At 40.6% G+C, this 21,449-nt stretch overlaps 1 protein-coding gene across 1 annotated transcript; it reads left to right on the top strand.

The window, feature by feature from the left end:
- The first annotated feature begins 1,717 nt into the window (after window positions 1-1,717).
- ARL5A (ADP ribosylation factor like GTPase 5A) lies at window positions 1,718-20,089 on the top strand. The gene is given in 8 exon segments (XM_052791386.1): window positions 1,718-2,056; window positions 2,816-2,864; window positions 2,867-2,918; window positions 4,120-4,180; window positions 7,210-7,357; window positions 8,512-8,595; window positions 11,317-11,468; window positions 11,989-20,089. Coding segments are annotated over 8 exon segments (618 nt in total). The 5' UTR covers window positions 1,718-2,033; the 3' UTR covers window positions 12,038-20,089.
- The last annotated feature ends 1,360 nt before the right edge of the window (window positions 20,090-21,449 follow it).

The following is a 21,449-nucleotide window of genomic DNA, read 5'->3' as shown; positions in this document are numbered from 1 at the left end:
CCTGCTATATTAGGTAGCTGATACGGCATCACTATTGTTAATGCTGAAAAAGGTGTAAAGGCATGAACACCATGGACGATAATACATTATATCTAGTTATTTTAAACCTGGGTGACTACAGATCCATTAGTAGTGGAGTGCATCGATTTATTTTTATCCTATTAAAGCTGTAACATGCCGGTTTATTATCACGATATTTATTTTCTTGAACTGTTAAGAACCATATATTCCCCTTCACTGCAACAGAAAGCACAAAAGCCTGCAGACACAGACAGAAACTCAGATTACTACTGGTCTTGCTACTTTGACTATGGGTCAATATTGCAGCAGGGAAAAGGAAGCAAGAAGCCAGTGTCAGAATTAAAGCTGCTAGAAGGAAAGAAGCAAAAAAACTCTGAAATAACAGAGTATCATATGGGAAGGGGGCCTGATAGATAGCATGTGGAAAGATGAAAGCAGCATAGCAGGCAGCAAGTAAGGAAGGCGGAGGTGGAACTGAGCGAGTAGGTGTGCCAGCCTGCAAAGGAGTAGGGGAAAAACAGAGCCAGTGGGCAGGAAAATGGGAGGCTGTGATGCAGGCGAGAGGACAGTATGGAATGCGGAGCAAAGCCTGTAATGTGCACCATCAATGACAGAAAGTTACACTACGTCATACTGACAGTTCTGAGGAACGTGAGCGTGTCCAGAGGACTTAAAGACTTTAAGGACAAAGAGGCTTCTCCGTCCCGAGTAAGGCATCCCATCCCAAGAGGAGCTTCTCCATCTCAAGATGGAGGCTTCTCCATCCCGAATCAGTGGGGACAGCACGCGACTCCAAGGCTGGCTCAGCTTTCAAACGAAAACCAACTCGATCGGATTGCTGTGGTGATGAACAAAGCCTTCCAACTCTGGGCTTAAGAGGAGATGCCTTTTGAACTTAAAACACAGGCTTTCCAGAAGTTTTACTCCTCCCCACTCTCTCCCCCGAAGTTAATTTTTTTTTCAGAGAACTGCAGGTGTAGGTTTTCCTTACCATGCCCACCAGCGGTGTTTAAAATGAAGGTATGTCCAACAGCTGGGCAACCTTCCTGTGACTCCCTAGAGTAAGTTACAAATCCTAGTGCTGAAAATACTCATTGCTTATATTCACACCCACCACCAGTGTCACTGAAAGACAAAATGTGACTGACCCACCTAAAATTAAGCGTTTGTATGGCAGTTAGTAAAGGCCTTGAGGCCAAAACGTAGGTGGTGCTGGGCATCAGCCCTGCCAGGCAGCTTCGCAGGTAACAAAAGGCAAACACTGCAGTGTTTTTGTGTTAAATAAAGCAGTGTTTTGGTCAGGGACAAGAAAAAATGAGAGCAGCCATGCCACGTCTTGTCTCTAGCCTATCGCACACAGGTGTGTGTAACTTATTTAGTACCTGGTGGTTGGTTTTTTGTTTTTTTTTTTTAAACCCTGAGGTTTTAAACGCTGTGGCAGGTTGGGACAGAGAAATTTTATTTTCAGGGGGGTCTGGACGCTGGAAAAAAAAAAAATAACAATGAGGTGAAGGTAGAGTTTTCCTCAGCTGCTGGGTAATGACTTTCAGAAACCCGGCTCTTGGGCGGGAAAAACCTTGCGAGCGGCCTCGCCCGCCGAAGCCGCCCGCTGAGGCGGAGTCGCGTAATGGCGGCCGCCGCGCCCGCCCCGCCCCTTTTACCTCACAGCGACGCGCCCGCCTCCGCTTCCCCCCCCGCTCCCTCCGCCTTCCTTACGGTGGCCGCGGGCTCGCCGGTGGCGGCCGGTTGTTGTCCCCGCTCGGCGGTCTGGCCGGGTCGGGTTAAGGCGGTGAGGTGAGAGGCCCAGCCGGGTTATCGTCTTCGTCGTTTTTGGCGATGTCCGAGGGTGAGCAGGCCCGGCGAGGCCCTAGCCCGCCTTTTCACCGACAAACCGGGAGCTGGGCCGGGCCCTGAGTCGCCCAGGGCAGCGGGGTAACCCCGCAGTAGGCGCTGAGGAGCCGGCGAGGCCCGGAGCTGCCCCGGCTGAGGATGGGGATCCTCTTCACCAGGATATGGAGGCTGTTCAACCATCAGGGTGAGGAGCAAGGCGGCGGGGGAGGCCCTGTGGCCGCGCAGGTGCCGGGCCGGGCCTGAGGGCGATCGCCGGCGGCGGGGTGAGGGGACGGGTGCTCGCCGCTTGTGAAACCGCTTTTGGGGGGGGGGAGGCGGGAGGGCTCGGTACGGCCGGGTTGGGTAGGGAATGGGTGCCAGCCTTCGTAAACCGCCACAGCTTTGGCCACCGGGGCTAAAGGGCGAGGTGACGGCGCTCCCCTCAGCCCTGGCCGGAGTGGGGGGGGGGGGATGAGGGGGTGGCCCGGGAGGACAATCTGCGGCCCGAAAAGTTGGGGAGGGGGGGGTTTAACCTTTTTTTTTTTTTTTTTTTTTTTTTGCCTCATCTAAGTCACGGGGAAGCTCGTTTCCTGGAAGGTGGATGTTAAATTATTAACGGGTACCGAAAGAATACAGCAGTGTTGCGTGGTAGTGTGTAGTTTCATCTTGCTGTCTGCAGAGTAGGCTTTATTAACGGGTTTGAGCGATAAGCCTCCCTGTCTGGCAAAATTGCTCATTTGTGGAGTAAATGTTATTCGTAACGCCTGTCTCCTTACAGTAAGGTTTTAATCAGAGTTGTAACTTTAACTATAAATCACATGCTGACGCTCTTACCCATGTTTATAAGGTCTTCTAAATTTGATTTTGAGTGAACTTCAGTACGCTTACACGTGCTTGTTGAATGTCCCAATTATATGCCCGTTAACACTTAGTGCAAATGCAACAAAATATTTTTGTCTTGTAGCATCCAGCCCCACCTCAGATCTTCTGTTCCAGCTGATTTCCTAACATCCACTATGCTGGCAACATCACACCAGAAACAAAAGTTCCTAGTTATGTGGGGTCAGGTAAGCAGATATTTTTACAATATTGTGCAGTTATGCAAAGTTATTAAAACTGGAATTTATATTTGATGGTATATAAGACAACTCTGCAAAACCACACAATATTGATAAAACCAAGAAAACCCCACTTACCTGACCCCTATCCCCTCCCTCTCTCCTCTGTGATAAATCAATGCGAGTGTACTTTGCTAACAGAAGGAATTGATCTCTGGTCGTCTGAAGCTTGGGCAGATTTATAATGGCTTTTTGTTGCCCTTGTGGACCACTGGGGGGGGGGGGGGGGGGGGAAGAAAGCCCCTTCTCACAAAGCTTTTACTTGCATGAATAGTCCCGTTGAAGCCAAGGTTATTTGTGCAAGTAAAAGTTGTGTAATATAGCTGGGAGCAGGCAGTGCTCACTCGTCCTGGAAATCATAAATTTGAATGTGCTTGACAACACCAGCTGTAGAATTCAAATTCAATTTTGTGATGTATAGGAAAGAAGGTGCTAAATAGAAACAATAATTGATTCTGGCATTGAGCTCCAGAATGTGTTCGTGTATGTGTCAGAGCAGTTTTGTGTAGTCCTCATTGGTTCATCTAAAACTAAATTGGGTGAATGCGTACTGTAAAATATTCGTAGGCAAATCTGTTCTCCAGGTTCCAAACCTGCTGAAGGGAAAAGAGGACACTGAGGGAGACAGGTGGATCACCCTGCTTACAGTGCAAGTTGCTGTGGTTTTTAACAACTCTTTGCAAAGAGGTTAAGATGTTGCAGGCCATAATAAAAGTATGGCCTTGGAAATGAACATTAAACATGTAAGCATGTGTTCTGGAGAGCTGCTGTAGTTGGGGGGAATAGAGAGTACAGTCTGTTACTATCCGCAAAAATGTGTAGAAGCTTGGGAAAGGATTCCAGTGTGAAATTGCTCTAGCAGTTTAGAGAAGGAAGAAATCCACATGTAGTCTCTCAGAAATTGTTCCTGTAGATATGCAGATGGGGAAAAATTGACAGTCACTTACCTGCTCAGAACAGTACACGGGTTTGTACACCTCCACAGACAAACGAACTTTTAGGTATGGTCCATGAAATGTGGCACCTGAAGTTTGGCAGTGTTTGTTTAGGAAATTGGACTAAAATGCAACACTAACCTTGTTTCGCAACACAGTTGTTATCGTGATAGCAAAGTTAACTATGTGACTTACTAATGATATTTTTATTTCAGAGCACAAAGTAATCATTGTCGGCCTGGATAATGCAGGAAAAACCACCATTCTTTATCAATTGTAAGTATGAACTGCAGATGTTTCCTGTATTTCAAGGTGGGCGTTGTATACATTACTCTGACTTGCTGTTGCTGCTTTCCCTGTTAGTTTTTACTTTGAGAGCATTACACTGAAGATTACTGAACAGTATAGGTGTCAGTGGGTCAAAGCGTGTGTTTAGAATTTGGAAAGGTCTGTATTTTGTCTGGTATATGAATAACATTTTGTTCAGAGCTTTTATTTATCGGATTACATTGCTATTACCACTTAATCACAACTGCCTTTGGTGTCACCATGTAGGCTGTTTGCCAACTCCATAAAATATGATTCTATTGAGGGTTGGCCACAGGACAATGCTGCTAAACCGATCTGTGCCGCAGCATGTAAATAGTAAACAAATTCTTCTGTGAGTAGCAAAGCAGTGAAGCTTGACCTCTCCCTGCCAGGACTTGTGTCCTGCGTACTGAGATGTACTTTCATATCATTTGTGGTGTGGGATGAAGGAGGAAGGCTGAGCACTGGCTGAACCCAGGACAGCATAGCTCTGCAGCTGGTGGCAGCCCATGCTGTCGTGCAGTTTCTGCCTTTAATAGTGGCATTGACTTTTGTTTGTCTTGCATTAACCTTGCTGCTGGTTTGCATGAAACTTGAATGAGCTTCGTATCTCTGGTCCTCAGCTGCATTTTGATAAAAGGGTACAAATTTGTCCACAGACTCAGAAGTTTCTAGGTGGGACAGGCAACTCAAGGTCTGTTTCTAACAGAAACAGTTGTGCGATTTCTCATGTGAAGTAGTCTGGTACTAGGAAGTGTTCCTGAGTCAGTATCAGAAATAATTCCTGTTAAGTGATGTGGCCATACTGGTCCAATCCTACACTTAAAATATGCTTTCTTAAAACGTTCGGGTTTTGTTAAATTATGGTCTGCTTTTGCCTTTCTGAAACGTGAAACTCATGCAGCATTTCCAGCCACTTATGCCCTAGCACACTCTGCAGAGAAAGTGAAAAGATGAAGGTGGTTGTCATTATTTGAATCGGGAGTGAGAGATTTTAAAAAGCATAAATAGAATGAAGAATATTTTTTACGACTAGTAACTGCTGCAGTTGAGGGCCATCCTCAGTGCATTTTAATGCTGCCTGTGTCTTTCCACTTCCTCCACAAATGTCTCATGATTCTTCTCATCTTCTTATTTCTGCAGTCTCAGTGTTTTCTTTTCCCTTTTGTACAGTGGATCTCTATATGCCTCCTTTTCCTTTATACCCGTTTTAGCTCCACAGGACTTCCCCTTTTCTCTTCTTGTATTCACCTTCCCCTGTTTGCCGCTTTGACAGACCTCTCTGAGCACTGTACTCTGTTCCTCCTGCTTGACTCCTCCTTAAACCCTACCTCCATCTGTGCATATCCCATTTTTTCTCTTACCGTTTCCTTGTGGCAGATGAGTGTCCTGAGCATGATTGAATATGTTTAACTCTTTTAATAAGAGATGGGCAGAGATAACTAGCAGGACAACTAGTGTTGGTTAGTGCACTGGCCGTTACTTTGATGTTGTGAAGGGTCACAGCAGAGGTTGGAGCGGTGGTTCTTCTAACAGATCACAGCAGCTCCACAGACACTTCATTTCTTTCCATTCTGGTACGCACATCTCCTCCCTCCCTCTCTCCCCCCAGGTAGCAGTAGGATTTTGTGATCAGGTGTCTAGAAATGCCATTGAGCTTCATGCTCACCTCGTTTCAGTGGGGAGGAAGGAAAAATCCACCTATTGTATTGCAAACTGCAAGATGCCAGCAGTTTAAATGCGAAAGGCTGCAGTTTCAGTCAAGGAAAGGGGATTCATGATATGTCTCTTCCAAGCATTAAAAGAACTCTGTTAAAACCTGTTTTTTAAAAATGAAATTGGCCACAGGCATCTTCTTATATCATTGTTATCCTTAATCTGATTTTATGGTTCTTTCTTCTAATCCTTCTCTTTCCCTTATATAGTTGCCTTCAAATGTGTGTGGTGAGAAGGTTTCTTGTTATATGCTGCTAAGACACTGGGTAACTGGGATTCCTTTTCAGAACACTGGACCATCCCTTTATCTCCTTGGTTTTCCATATCTTCTTCAAGAAATATTCTAGCACTGTTAAAAGTCGTAAATTGCTGTCACTGTTAACTGAAAGCTCTGCTAAAGGTTCAAGAAATGTTCATTTAAAATGAGAAAATAATCATCAGAAGAAAAAATAATTAAGTTCTTTTCAAATGGTTGACGTTTTCCTTGAAGCTACTTTTAATTTTTTTGCATATCCCCGACAGCAGAGTTTAAATAATTTGAACTTCAGGAGTATCCAAGGTACACGTTTGGTTATCACTATTGATGTGCAACTGGTGGTCTTAATGACAAAGTTGCACTCAGTATCTCTAAAACAAGAGATTTGAAATATTTAATGTCTGCATTTGTCTCCAAAAAGTAGTGTTATTGGACTGTGCTGAAAGGAGAAGAGGAGGAAGTTTGGATGTAAAGCAACTGAATTGTGAAGAAAGTAGCTCTTAGTGGCCTATACTGGAAGGAGAGCGAGGTGTAGTATATTTGGTGGAGCTGGATGATGAGCTGTTTTTCTGCAACCTTGGAAATCTTGTGGCTTAACCACATTCTTGAAGCAAAACAACTGCTCTCTCCCGTGCGTGCCAAAATCAGCCTGGAAAAAGAAAAGCTGACTGCTTAAAACAGCTTCTGAAGCAAATATTCTCTCAGCTTTATGATTTAATTATAATACAGTTTTGTTCATGAATGCTCTCTCAGCTCTATAATTCAATTATTACATAGTTCACTGAGTCCTTTTTTTAACGCTATTTTTATTTATTTTTATTCGCCTTCCACCGTCAAACCTTGTCTCTGTTTGCTGCATAAGGAGCGTTTGCTATAATTGTCCTGCTAAGCTTTCTACCTCGGAATAACCATCAACTTTAGTTTTGATAGAAGTAGGTCAATTTGGAGTCCTAAAATGCTCAATAATGCAGGTAACTTGCCAGTTTTTGCTGTTTCTCACTGAGTCGCTCTCTTCCCCCTGCAGCTCCATGAATGAAGTGGTGCATACCTCGCCCACCATAGGGAGTAACGTGGAAGAGATAGTGGTTAACAACACGCGCTTTCTGATGTGGGATATCGGAGGGCAGGAGTCTCTTCGGTCTTCGTGGAACACCTACTATACAAACACTGAGGTGAGAATGAACGCCTTGCTGGAAGACTTAGTGTGACCATTGCTGGTGAAGGGAGTGCAGCGTACCCGAGATCTGTACCGGACATGCTTCCAGAGGGCTGTGTTAACTGTCCTTTGAAAGTTACCGTAGCTACTTCAGGGTACTCCTGTTTTGATTTTTTGAAGTCTCCTCCTTAGCAGGCTGTTGTACAGCTCGCTTTTATATTTCTTGCGTTAAGATGCGTAGTATGGAGTTGCAATTAAAAACAATTTGTAAGGATTCTGTGGCTGGGGATCTGTGGCGTTTAGGGTGGGTACTCAGTTTGTCTTGGTATTGCAGATCCCCATGTTCACAGGTCCTCCTTGTGGACCATGACGGCTCTATCTCTGTAGCAGGTACTCCAAAACCTGTCTATAACCCCTCAGGAGTAAGACTGAAAGCCTAAAAGTTTTCCTTCAAGACTGTGGGAACTCTGTCTTGCAAGTTCCCGTGACCAATTTACTTAAGCACCCCCAAGAATTTTAAGAGCTCTTTAGCAATGAAGTTGCAGCACATATACTGAACTTGATTAAAATAATGATTTAAATCAAGGTTTCCTATGTGTTACCAAATGTGGTTTTAAAAATAAGTTATTTTTTATAATAAACTTTGTTGTCCTGTGTTTCCCTATAAGATGCTATGATGTGTATCTGCATGTATGGCCTTGAACTATGGAGCTTATGGGTTTTTTTGTAAATCCCTTGCAAATATCTATTTGCATGTTAGTATTCCAAGTAGAGGGAGAAAGCTGATACAATTTACCTTTTTAAGGCTGCAACAAATTGTTTGAGGGATCTGTGCGCTACCTCAGTTATGCGAAGCAAAGAACAAAAACATACGGGATTACAGAGAAACGCTTGCTTTCAATATAAATTTTTCACTTGAAAATGGAAAACGGAAAGTCAAAATATGTGTCAGAGCTACCTTTGTACACAAGCCACGGCATAAGCTGTAAACCGTACCAGTGCTACGGGTAATCACGCTCTGGCTGGGAGAAGTGTATCTGGAGTAGGGTGGTATCTAATAATCCAGCTGATTGTCTAGATAATGTGATGGGAACAGTAATCTGTTCGGCTGACAAGCGTGTGGCCAGAAAGATAGAGTTTGTTCTCTGACTAACTTTTCACTTTTTAAAGTTTGTGATAGTTGTTGTGGACAGCACAGACAGAGAGAGAATTTCTGTGACTAAAGAAGAACTGTATAAAATGTTAGCACATGAGGTGAGTAGACCCTGTGTTTTCTTTGTTTTATTATTTATTGTGGGTAAGATCTGGATGATACATGTTAAGGGAAGCAGATTTGCAAGCTGTTTGTGAAGGTTCTCACTTATGCCTGCTAGCTGGAGACAGACCAGAATGGAGATAGGCTTCTCCAAGTGAAGCCCAAGGCAAACATTAACAGACACATTCTCCCAGCTGTGGGTAGTACTGTATCAGAGCTGTCTTGTTCCTGCTAGAGGCTCTGTCTTTTGTGAAGCTCGCAATAAAGCTGTAAATTAATACCAAATTACTGAAGAGGACTTCCACAAAAATAGCTTTTCAACTTCTGAGTACTTCAGTGAAACAGAAGTCAGGACCTGTAAATGACTTTTGTGGTTTTTATACTTCAATCCATGTTAATAGCTGAGTGAGGTAATTTTAAAAAAACATTGTTTCCTCCAACAACTTAATTACTATTTTTGATAGCTTCATGGTTGCTTGATGTTTTCTGTTTTCATAGTGAAACAGATACAACCTTAATAATATGTCTTAGAGCAACCAGCTATAAAACTGAAGAAACGGACTGCCTATAGCTATAGTAGCTGTCATTCTACATGTACATGGAATTACAGAATGAGAGTATAATTCGCTAACTTGTAAAGACCCTCTTTAAAACTGAGCCCTGTGTCAGGTCTAAAACTGAGCTGTCTGGGTGTGATTCAGAAATACTGGACTGCCGTGTAAGCCAAGGAGCACCTATTGCATGACCTGAATGTCCCAAAGACTTTAATCTAGCCATGCAGTGCAGCAGGACCAAAGCCCTGATTTTTACTAAAGATGTGTTTGTATAAGCTTGGCTACTGCTGAGACTCATAAGACAAGTTCAATGGAAACTGGATCAGTTTGTATGAGATGACACTGAGCTTCCAAATATAAGTGTCAGAATACAAAGATGTGCATAAAATGGATGGCATTGCATCCCAAAATATTATGTCTATATTTAAACTGTAGCCACTGTTTAGTAGATGACTGCAGGAAGGGCAAAGACTGCCTCTGTATTTCCTTTGAGTGACCATGGTAATCTGAAGCATTTGAGAAAAAACAAGTGCTTTGCCTAGTGTCTTGAATTTCTAATTTTGGGTATTTAAATGAAAATTATGTTTAATAAAATCTAATGAAGTAGGTCTGACTTTCTTGGTTTGGTGGAGTGTTAAATGTGGCATGGAGGGACTGTTGCCATTGGGCCTGCTGCTCTCATAATTAGAATTTCAGAAATGTGCTCTTCAGTCTGTTGCAGTTGCTAAACAAAATTGCATCTTCTGTTTTGTAATCTATAAAGGAAGATGCAGAAGTTGTTAACAAACTGAATTTGAAATGAAGGAAGTCTGGAACTCCAAGCAGCATGAATGCCCTTGCTTCGTGTTGGGAGACTATTTCTGTGCTCCAAAAGCACCCATCTAACAGTAAAGGTGCCTGTTGTTTTACAACAGGATGTTTTCAGTATATTCTGCTAACTCTCCAGATGCTATGCTGTTTGAAGAGAACAACAATACATAAAAGCTGAAATGAAAGTCAGGTGTTTATTTAGAATAGGTTTTCCTTGCAGTCCTTGAAAATCTTTTATTTCTGCTAACCAATTCAGTTGCATTTTTGTTAAGGCAAAAATGAGTTGCCCGGGTCAGTTCCAACTATTTTCTGGCCAGTAGATCGTTTGGGAATTAATATTACTGCTTGTAAAAATTAGCATGTCTGATAGGCATTTAGGTGAATGAGTTGTCTCGGCTTCCTGGGAAGACCTTTTTACTTTTGGAGGGACAGATTTTCAGTAATATGTGCCTGCACTAGTGTTATTCCAAGCAGTCTGAGATACAATAAGCTTGCCCCTAGAGTTGCTGTTCTCTAAATTGTTAGGACTGATGTTTTAAATATTGCACGGGCCTTATAAAGAAGTCTGTTGCAATGTGCTTTTTCACGTAGATGTCCATCCTTTGATTCTAAAGCAGTGTAAGTGATGATTTTGTACAAATTCCCTGTATCGTCTAAATAAAATATTACTGCAGCTTGCTTTACACTGTCAGTGGCAGTCTGAATGCTTCTTAATAGGTGGGATTTCCCTCGCAGAGGGCTGCTGCGCAGGCAGAGCGTACTTCTGGCTCTGGTGAGCCACGCTGCCGGGCTGGGTGCCAGCACGCACGCTGCTGGCGCTTACTGTGGTCAGGCTTGGCAAGGTTTTACCAGTGCTTAAAAAGTTCTGGTGGGGTAACCCACTCTTGCCCCACCTAAGAACTGCTGCACAGTCTACTAATTTGGGACTAAAATCAATCTTAACAGTGTGGTAATACATAAAAGTGTGGCGTGTGGATAAAAGCCAGGCTCAGGAGAATGCAGTGGTTGGTTTGGATACACAGGCAGGAATGACCTGCAAGGTCAGGGTTAAACGGGAGGCCTTGACTGTTCGAGGTGTGTGGTGTTACTGCAGCTGCGCACACAAGAGATACAGGGTGCCTCTGATCCTCACGGAGCACAACAAAATATTGTACCTGGTTTTACAGATCATCCTAGGCAAAAATTGGACGTTTGGTCTGCTGGATCAAAGGATTTTCTGAAATTACATGTCAGTTGGCCTGTAGTGTTTTTATAGTTTAGGGTTTTTTGCTAGGGCTTAAGGTTCTCTGCTTTGGTATCACATCTTTTGCCTCTGAGGGCTGATTTATAATCATCCTTTTTCTTCTTTCTCCCTAGGACTTAAAAAAAGCAGGTTTGCTGATCTTTGCTAACAAGCAAGATGTTAAAGAGTGTATGACAGTAGCTGAAATATCACAGTTTCTGAAACTAACTTCAATTAAGGATCACCAGTGGCACATTCAGGCATGCTGTGCTCTAACTGGAGAGGGGTAAGAGTTATCCTTGTCTGTAGGAGGGGAATCTTGAATTATTTTGGTATTTTTATTGTGGCGTTTGGTTTTAACACACATTTCTCTCCTGTCAATAATAATCTTACACTTAAAGATTTTTGGGCTCAGAACATACTGACTTAGGATCAGTGTGATCTGAAAACCAACTTTCACATCAAATCCACAGTCTCACCTCACAGTGATAAAACTTAAAATGATTTGGGCCTAATGAGGGCAGGGGTGGGAACAACCTAAAACCTGTTCTGGTTTATTAAGAATAATCATAATTAGAGATAACTTCAGTATATGTCTTGAAGTGCTGGGATCTGAAGTCTCTCACCAGTAGCTTGCATAATAAGATCTAGGAAATGCTATGCTCTGAGTCGATTGTTTCTGGAAACGACGCCTTCAGTCAGAATTACAGAGTTCTCGGGAAGAATTTAAATTGGTGCCATGGAATTTTCTTTGAAGTTATCATGTGAAGTGCATGTATTCCTTAAATTATCTCTTTTGTTTACAGACTGTGCCAAGGACTCGAATGGATGATGTCAAGACTTAAGATCAGATGATTTTTAATGACCTCTTTGCACAGACATTGCTTAAAAAGAGCTGTACCCAGGATTACCTTCACAGTGGCAGAATTAATGGGTTAGATGTATTTATACTGAACTGATTTCAACTTTATTTTCTACATAGATGCACACACACATACCTGTATATAAATTAAGACCGTTCAGCAAAAAGGAAGATGCAATTGATAGCTCCAGTTTGGTTTCCTTTTTGTTTTCCTCTGAGGATGCGTTTAAAAGCTGTGATCAACCTTCTTTTCAAGATACAGCCACTCAGAACAGTCCAGTGTTGAGCATGGTGAAGATGAAGTGAGAGGAAGGAGCTTTTAATTTTGAGTTTTATTATTCCATTGTAGTCCTCTCTAGTTGAAGATGTTGGCTTCATTATTCCAGTAAATTAGCAAGCAAATCAATGGCATAGATATCAACTTTCCAGTATTTTTAAGGTTACCAATGTTACAAATGCAAAAATATTTTCCTGTACGTGTACTGTACATATTTGTGTATATTTATACCTCAATTTTAGGTTAATTGCAATCTGTTCAGACCAGTGTGTAAAGCTGAATCAGTATGTTGACAGTAGTACTAATATTTGACATTGCCAATGTGTCGCAACTTCTTTTCCGTTGTTACCTGTATGGCTGTAACATCCGTCAGACAGTTGGCTCACCACAACTTTATAAAGCGAACTCTCTCTTAAGACCATTGCTTGTTTTTCACATGATTTTTCAGTTAGGGAGGATGCCGTAATGGATTGGGGCCTATGGATTGAGCTTCAAATTACAGTGTCGGCAAACAGTAAAAATTCGCCAAAGAGTTTAAAATGAAACGGATTTTCTTTTTTTATTGTAGTCATCATTGGATTAGGTGATTCCAAAAAGTGCATGTTGTGCTGTCCTATGGTACTGCTTTTCTTTTTTTGCAGTACTGTTCATTTATGATTCAAGTCTGGTAGAAGTACCTTTAGCTGTCAAAAAGGGAAAAATGTCATCTTTTTTTTTTTTTTTTTTTTTTTTTCCTTAACCAAAGAAGAGGCACAAAAGTATGTTTAAAAGTCCCACTGGAATCTTGCGAAACAAGTCATACTCTGTATTAAGTGTTTTTCAGAGGAAGGCACACTTCTCTTTGATAGCGTAAAATGTATATATATCTATATGCAATGGATGGAACTGGGATGGGGAACAAAACAGATTACACTACTTGAAAAGCTGAAAGTGACCCCTTGATGATGTTCCCACAGAAGGTCCAGGGCAGTACTTCTTGAAAATATAACTCCCTTGCATGGTCCCCAGGTGAGTTATAAAGAAGTGTCAGAACACTATGTGATTATCTTTTCTTACTGTAGTACCTAATGGGATGGATGTCCCATACAGAAGTTGTTCAGAATTACCATTTTAAAGGATACAGGCTTTTCAGTGGGATGACAGTTGGATGGTTTGAAATGTCATCAGTATTGTGAAAGTGTATGTAGCCTTAATCATAGGCTTTTATGCCGGAGATGTATGTTTGGGGAGCGTAGCAAAATGAAATAAAATTTTGTTTTAAGATGTCCTTCCCTTTCTTAGCTCATACATCTGATAAGGATGGAAAAGACATTTTAAAGAAAAAGCTTAGTTTGAACTTTTTAAGGTGGTTATCTTTGGTTATGGGATAATCTAGTCAGCGCACCTGCCTTCCCATTTGCCTGCTTCACTGGGGATCATGTTGTGAATTTGGGGAAAAGAAGGGAGGCAATTTCAAAAGTCTGTATTTAACAAAGGCAGGTAAAGAATTTAACTTTTTAATATATTTTTGGTATCTCTTTATGATGCTCACTGGCTAGGGAATCTGCTGTCTTTGTTAAACATTTTAATGTGTACATGCATATATTTATAGTGCATGCACATAGATATTGGTGTTTAACTGGTGTATTGCAAAATGTATAAATGTTCAAAGAAGTAACGATTTAATGCAAAGACTCTCAGTTTATCTGATAGTATCTTCAAGAAACGAGCTCTGTGCACACTTGCATATGAAATGGAATTGTACGTTTTCTAGTCTTAAAAAAGAAAAAGCAGACTTGCTTATAAACCTAAGTGTTTGGTTTTTGAGTCTTATGTCTTCCCTTTCATCCCTTTAAAATATTTTGCTTTAGTATTGTTAAATACTGCATATTTTTGCCTGAATCTGCACAGGTTGTATGTGTTGGGGTTTTGTTTGTTTTTAAGAAAATGAGTTGTTCCTGTTGATGAGAGAAAACTCATGGAGCAGTATTCTGGTATCTGCTTCTTGCTGAAATTTGCTGCTTGCTGCCTCCCTTAAGTTTGTAGGACTTAGTACGTCCATATAATGAAAGTGTGGTGGTTTCTTCCAGGTACGGCTTAGGTTGCAACCAGACATCTTATGTTTACACAGAAGTAAACTTAAGTTTACTCTTTTTCCCTCTCAGTATCATGGCCACTTCTAGTTTCTGTGGCCTCCAAGGTACTGTGTGGTTCACTTCATCTTTGTTTCACAAGTGGCAGCAGACCCTAGTAGGGAGTTGGGAATAACTGCACATGTGAAGACTGGCTGTTAAAACAATGTCTTTTGTGCCCTAAAGGGTTTTTAATCCGAAAATTAAATCGTTGTCTGTGTGTTGGACGGTGAACAATCCAGCCTTAACCTGACTACAAAAAAGGTGTGTGTCATGTCACGTATGATGATGAGTTTTCTATCTATTTTGTGATACCATAGTGTTTTAGAGGGTAGATATGCTCTTCAGTAGCTAGAATTCGGTGGTGGCCAATGCTTACTGACGCATCACGCGCCTGTAGCATTCTTGACTGGGGCTTAGAAATCAAAGGAAGACACCCCTTCGTTTTAAATGCTGGATTTGCAGTCTCTGTAAGGATGATGGCTTTTGTCTATAATAGCTGGGCAACTCTTTGTCACCCTGTCGTAAACAGAGATGACGATTCCAGATTCTTACCTTGCATGGTTGGTGTGATCGTGCTTTTAAGTGCAGCAAAGCATAGCGAAAGCGGAATAGCGTTATCCAGATGTTGCAGTGGAAGCTTTTGTAGGAACTGTTGTTTGCCTGAAGGTTCTTCGTGAGAACAAGTGTGTTTGCTCAGATACTAACGAGATGAACGTTAGAAGAATATACAAATATATACCCTCATGGTAGTGTTGTGGCTGTGACGGTTCTTTCCTATACACCTTGCCTTTTGTGTTGAGTTAGAAATGTTTTAAATTTAGTCACCTAGTAGAGCTGGAGAAGAGCAGACAAATTCTTGAACGCACAACCCCTTTTTGTATGTGCTTCTTGTTTACAGCTTTTTTCTTTTCCCTGTAGGACAATTCACATTTTTCTCACAACTGTCCATAGAAAAGCAAGTTAACTTTGTATCAATGCTGCTTTCAACTTCACTGGGTTATTGTTTGGAAGTGATTGTCTTAACATGAGTCATGACCTTGATTTGTATTGCTGTTGTGTTTTCACTCCGTGTGTGTTGTGTTGCCTTGGCTTTCAGCTAAAGTTTAAGATTACTTTGCCTTTGTTCTTCATTAAATTCCTTCTTAGGATATTACACAGAAAAAGGGAGGGGTCTTTAAAAATGGTTATTTAAGTTTATGCTGCAAAATGCCATTTTACTAGCAAAAAACCTATAGCAGTAAGTCATATTTTAATAATCTAATGTTTGAAATGTTTCTTTTGGTTTAGCAGATAATAAACTTGGTAAATCATCTCTATAATATGCTGCCTCAGTGATCTGAAAATTATGCAGGTTTTTAATTGTGAGGAAAGGTGGACTATAGAGCTTGGAAAATGTGAACAGGGACCTACCTAGCTTCATTTTTTCTTTTTTTTATTATTTTTGTTTCCAGGGAGGCTTAATAGCTGTTTTCCTATGCATTATACAGTATGTTCCTAGGTGTAGGTGTGCATGTGTGAATGTTAAACGTATCTGATGGGCACCTTCTACAGTCTGTGCAGTTCAAGTGCCTAAAACTAAGTCAGTGATCATTTTTTTTCTTCCTGTGCTACAATTTCCATTTTTTCTTAAAATAGATATATTTCTATAAAAGCATCTAAATGTGTGTAAATGAGTGGTTTTTTTCCCCTCCCTACACACCGGTTTTAACATGCTTTATGATAAATTTATTTGTTACAGTTCTTTCTGTCCTCTACATTCCAGGCACTTTTCCATTTATCAGACATCACATAGCTAGCTTGCTTTGTGAAAGGAAATACTAAATTTGTCCTTGTATCAGATTGGTTAGCTGGAATTCTTTTCAAGGAACTCTGTTTAAATAACTTAATCCAAGAATACTTGGCCTTGTAAGCATCCTCATGTAAGTAGTTCCTTTTTAATTGGCTAGTAAGACATTAACTTTGCGACTGTCAGGCCAATTATGTCTGAAAAATAGTTTTCAGCTAATTCATATGAATGTAATGTGAAGCCTTTAGATGGTGCATCATTGAGCATTACAGGACAAGAATGATTTGATGTCACAAAGAATGGCACTAAGAAAGAAAAACGTCTTTGCATATAGTTGTGATATGTATTATAAATACAAATGTGACTTGAATATAATTGTTGCAGTGACTATATTAAATGTACAAAAATGAGAAATTTTAAGTGGTTGCCACTAACTTTTTTACAGTGTGCTTTAGAATCATAAGCAGAAATTATATTCTTGCCTTACTAGGATTTTACTGGTTAATTTTTATATTGTACAGAAACTTTTTTTGAAAATGTTCTTCACATCAGATAGTAGCCTATATTCATAACAGGATCATACTTGTGTACCACCCTTAGCCTTTTAAGCCAGATTTGTTGTAAGGTCACAAGTTGCGTGGGGGTTTTTTTAAGCTTTTCCTATTTGTAAATTTAGAAAACTTAGCTGATACTGAATTAAGTTAGAAAATGCTGCTTTACCTAGAAGGCTATAAATCATTCTTTATAAAACATCAGCTCAGTGTTAATCTTGTCTAAATACTTCCTGCATCAAACACTGTGGAGGGTAGAAGAGGTGGCCAAGAAAAGACATATTCTCCTGCGGAGAGATTCAAAGATAAAAAAACCACTCCAAACCAAAACATAAAACCTCACATTGGAAGGCCTGAGCACTTTTATGGCTGATAAATTGAATAATTGGTAGTATATGATAGAGGAATGGCAACCGGTCCCGTTTAAACTGTGTCTCTGTTATGTTTTCATGAATGTTTTCAACATGTCCTCAACTTTCTTACTACATTCTTTTCCAAACCCTTTAATCCTGTAGCCACAGTCCTGTACTCAGCCTGTACGTGCTGCTCGAGATCCAAGTCTGCCCTTCTGGCTCCACGGGGAGGGGGAGCAGCTGTCGGAGGGAACCGAGCTCTTTGTCTTTGGACTCTACCAAGTACTGTATTATAATACTAACCTCCAACACTAAACCTACAATTCTTTGAGTATAAAGTAAACTTACCAGAGCAGTATACTAACGATGTAGTTACATTCTAGTATATTATCTGTCGGTTTTTTACAAATGCAAGTAACATCCGTATGTATAGGCATTAATCATATGACCAGGGTCATACTTCTTTTGATCACTTGTATTTTGTACTTCTCTTTCTAAAAAGTTTGTCGTCTTTCTGAAAGAAATGCATAAAGTATGTGGCTAACACTGATACTGCAATAAAATGTCATTCCAGAACATACAAAATTATGGCTTCAGATTAATACCAAGACTTGCAAGGGCTGGCGTTTCCCGGCTTGAGCACTTCTGTGTCTGAAACTTATGCATGTTTATTCAAGTAATTTAGTAAAACTTTTTATAAAGCTATTTATTATAATAAAGTTCAATTATGATTCTATTCAGTAACTTTTCCTGAAATTTTATCAGAACATTCCTTGAATGTTTCCCCCTTTACCTCTTTCTGTCTTTCCTGGCTTTTAAAATCTGATTTTCATTTAGTTGAAAGGAACTCATTCAGTTCTTTTAATTCTTCTTGAAGAAGCGAAACAAACACTAACTTGGTCTAGAATTGTTGGGGGGAGGAGCTCTGTACAAGCATATATACACATTTATATATAATGTCAGAATTGCTAATTCTTGAAAACCTACCAGTATTTATTATTTTAAGATGAAAGCACTTGTCAAAATTTTACTGTTTGCGTTGAGCCTTTTGTGTGTGTGTGTTGTGGTGAAACTTTTCAAGCAAAGATATGATTTCTGACCTAGTATATGGGGTTGTCTAGGTGTTACTGGGGTGAAGTGTGCTGTTCTGCCAAACCTGTGATGACAGGGTTTGTACTGGGAGATTGTTTGGCATTTGGGACAAGTTTGGCAATAAGTATGTGTTGGCTGGTTTCAGATAGAATGGAAACTAAAATTAATGGTGAAATGCTCTTTTCCTGTAGAAAATGCTGAATTCCAGTGGTGTACCACTCCTGCATATTCACATGCCACGCGCTGGTATTTGCAGCCTTGTGAGTGGTGGGGGATTACAGGTAACTTCTTAGAAAGCAAAAGAGGTGAAACCAAAGCTGGGTTAAAAAATAACTTTATCATGTTACTGTACTAAAGGTATGTTGCTGGTCAGCTCTGCAACCCGAACGGTCCTGTTCTGTGTGTGTTAATTTTGGACTTCTTGCTTTATTTCTAACTGCACAATATTTGTATCAGTGTGGTAATCTTGTTGAATAGCTTTTCTGTTAACTAACACATAGGCAGATGATGTTGTTAACTGAGTTTTGAGGAATAAGCAAGTGCATCAACCCCTCTATTACGATGGTGTAATAGATGGCAGAATGCTTTTCCACACTCTTTATGCTTCTGCCTCTGACTTTAGCTGTGTGTAGCTGAAGTCTTTTTCCTTTGTGACATACTTTCCATGTCTGGGTGGGCTTTGTCTCCAGCTCCTCCCTGTCGCTGGCTGGTGTGTGCACGTTGCACACTACTCCTCCTGCGTACGTTTTTTGCCGGCGGGTAAAGGAACGGTGAGCTACCTTCAAAGCCGTGCCCGCTCTTGGGCTGCCTCCTGCTTGTTTCTTTTCCTCTTAACTCAGTTATTCCTTAACTTTGCTACGACTGTCCTGAAAACTCCTCTTGTTTTTCTTTTGAATCCAATTAAATATAAGGTGATTAAAAAAAAAAAAGACACCATTATCACATACTTATTTTTGTCTGTTTTAGTACAGGGGTCCTCTGTTCATTCCTCAGGCCATGTGCCTGTGGCCTGCCTCGCATCCCCTTGGTGCTGTCTAATCTTAGACTATAGATCACCATGTTGGTCCGTAAAAAATACGTACAAAATAAGTATTTCCAAAGGTTTTTATTCTGGTATCATTTTAGCATTAAATACCTTTATTCTTTTTAACTGCACACCAAAAAAACGTTTGCCGCTGCTGAACTCTGACCATTTTACTTCTGTATCCAAGAACTGAATATCTTGTGTAGAGCAGGCCTGCTGAAATAAGCCTTGGCTTAGTCACTTAAATCTGGTGCATGAAACTGTAAATAGGCTTTTTAACAGAAAATGCTGCTACTTTTTGGCTTTTTTTCTTGACTATATGAAAGTTAAAGACTGCTGTGTTCTCTTTAATTGTTTTTCTTAAAATTACAGGTCATGTTATTACTCTTTTGTTGCACAGTCTACATTGATTTGTTCTCTCTGAATACAGCTCTTTAATATGAGGTTGAATTAGATGCAAAGCTGCAGAATGGTTAACGTCTTCAGAGTTTACTCTTGTTATTAACTTTTTTGTTCTGTCTTGCTTTTTGCCCCTGATTGTTCTGAATTGGAAGGCTTCCCCCACCCAAATATATATATGTGTATATGTATGTAGGCAAACTATTGGGGTTATGCAAAGGGATGCAGATCATGGAACTGTAACCATGACAATTGTCTAATTTTTTTGGTACGTAAATGAAGAGATAGTATAAATGCTGGTACTGTTGAAGACTTGCTTCTGAGGTCCTTGTACTGTTGAATCCTAACAGACACCCCGTTATTAGCTGTATGTATAGCTTTGAAACATGAATTAATGGATGCATATTAGAGCTGTGTAAACAACTAATAAACATAATTGTTTGTATTAAGTTGGCCAGATAACTTCTTCATTTTAGACTCACCATACCATTTTCAGAGTAAGCTTGACAACTTGTTTTTCAAGGTGATAATATATATTATAATAATTTTGAATTTGTTTAGCGTAATACGTTTTGCCAGTGTAGCTGCTCCTGTTCGCAGCAGTTCATGAGCATTGTTTTTAAGCCCGTGGGTAATGATGACATGGACGTATGTCTGGTCTCATCCTGCTGCGATGGTGGTCGGTCAGCCGGGGGATGCTGGCCTCAGGAGTGTTGAGCTTGCACCACATGACGTTGTGCTAGTCATTAAGTCTTCCCTTACTGTTGCGACACAGATTTTTCTTGTGCTTTTAGAAAATATTCGGTTGTATACAGTGTCCTACGCAACAAATAATGCAACTGCTTTGTTGGTTGAGAAGTGTTTATTATTTTTTTTTAAAGGCTTTAAATACATTTGACAAGATACTTGAGTACAGGTAGCCATTGTTGGTAGCACATTCCTAGAAGCAGCGTGCTTGTATCAGTATGTGTCAAATCTCTTTTGCTCCGAGATGCCAAAGGTGCCGGCCGTACTATTTACACTGCAGTGAACAGGCTAGTTGGTAAATGAAGGAAAGTCTTGAACTTTACTTGATACATGAATCTTCATAAGAAATTCCAATATCTTCTTTTTCATCCAGACGTTTGTAAAACATGTCTCAAGAAACAAAGTGAGGAGAATTATTAGTTTCTTAAGAACGTGTTAACATAATGAGGGAAAGCTGCTTTCCAAAGCACGTTTTTAAACTGTAAATTTTCTCTCTCCACAGAGCAGCTCTTGCATGTGTCTGCCAGGTGCATAAGAGAAATCAAAACTGCTGTGAGTTAATAAAGTAATAAATTGTCGCCGATCCTTGTGTCGTGCCTATACTTGTTCACGACTAGCACTGTGCAAGATGCCACGAAGGAGCCGGTAGCGCAGTTCCTCCGCCCATTGATCGGTCATGGAGGGTCTTTCTGCTGCACTGGGTGAGGTTTCTTGTTGGTAACCGTTTGCCTGCTGTGTGGTGTGAGTTGATAAGACCACTAAGACCCTCTTTTACAGGACCTCAGATACCCTACGTACCTTCCTCCTCCACACAGCTACACTCTACTGATCACCTCTGGACCTCGGCATAAAATATGAACCTGTGCATATTTATGCAAGAGACAAAGTGGTTAAAACAACTGGTTTTACACAAAATGCATTAGCCGCTAGCTCTTAAGCTTTTCATCTGCTGTAGACGGAAACTCGGAAGTGCACAGTTTTTGAATAACTGATTTTGAAGTTACCCCTTTTGTACTCCTGTTTTTTAATGTATGTAAGACATGGAGATAAAGCAACATTCAA

This window comes from Harpia harpyja, chromosome 7 (genome assembly GCF_026419915.1).
Source record: "Harpia harpyja isolate bHarHar1 chromosome 7, bHarHar1 primary haplotype, whole genome shotgun sequence".
Taxonomy (NCBI): domain Eukaryota; kingdom Metazoa; phylum Chordata; class Aves; order Accipitriformes; family Accipitridae; genus Harpia; species Harpia harpyja.
This window is presented reverse-complemented; position numbering and strand designations above follow the sequence as displayed.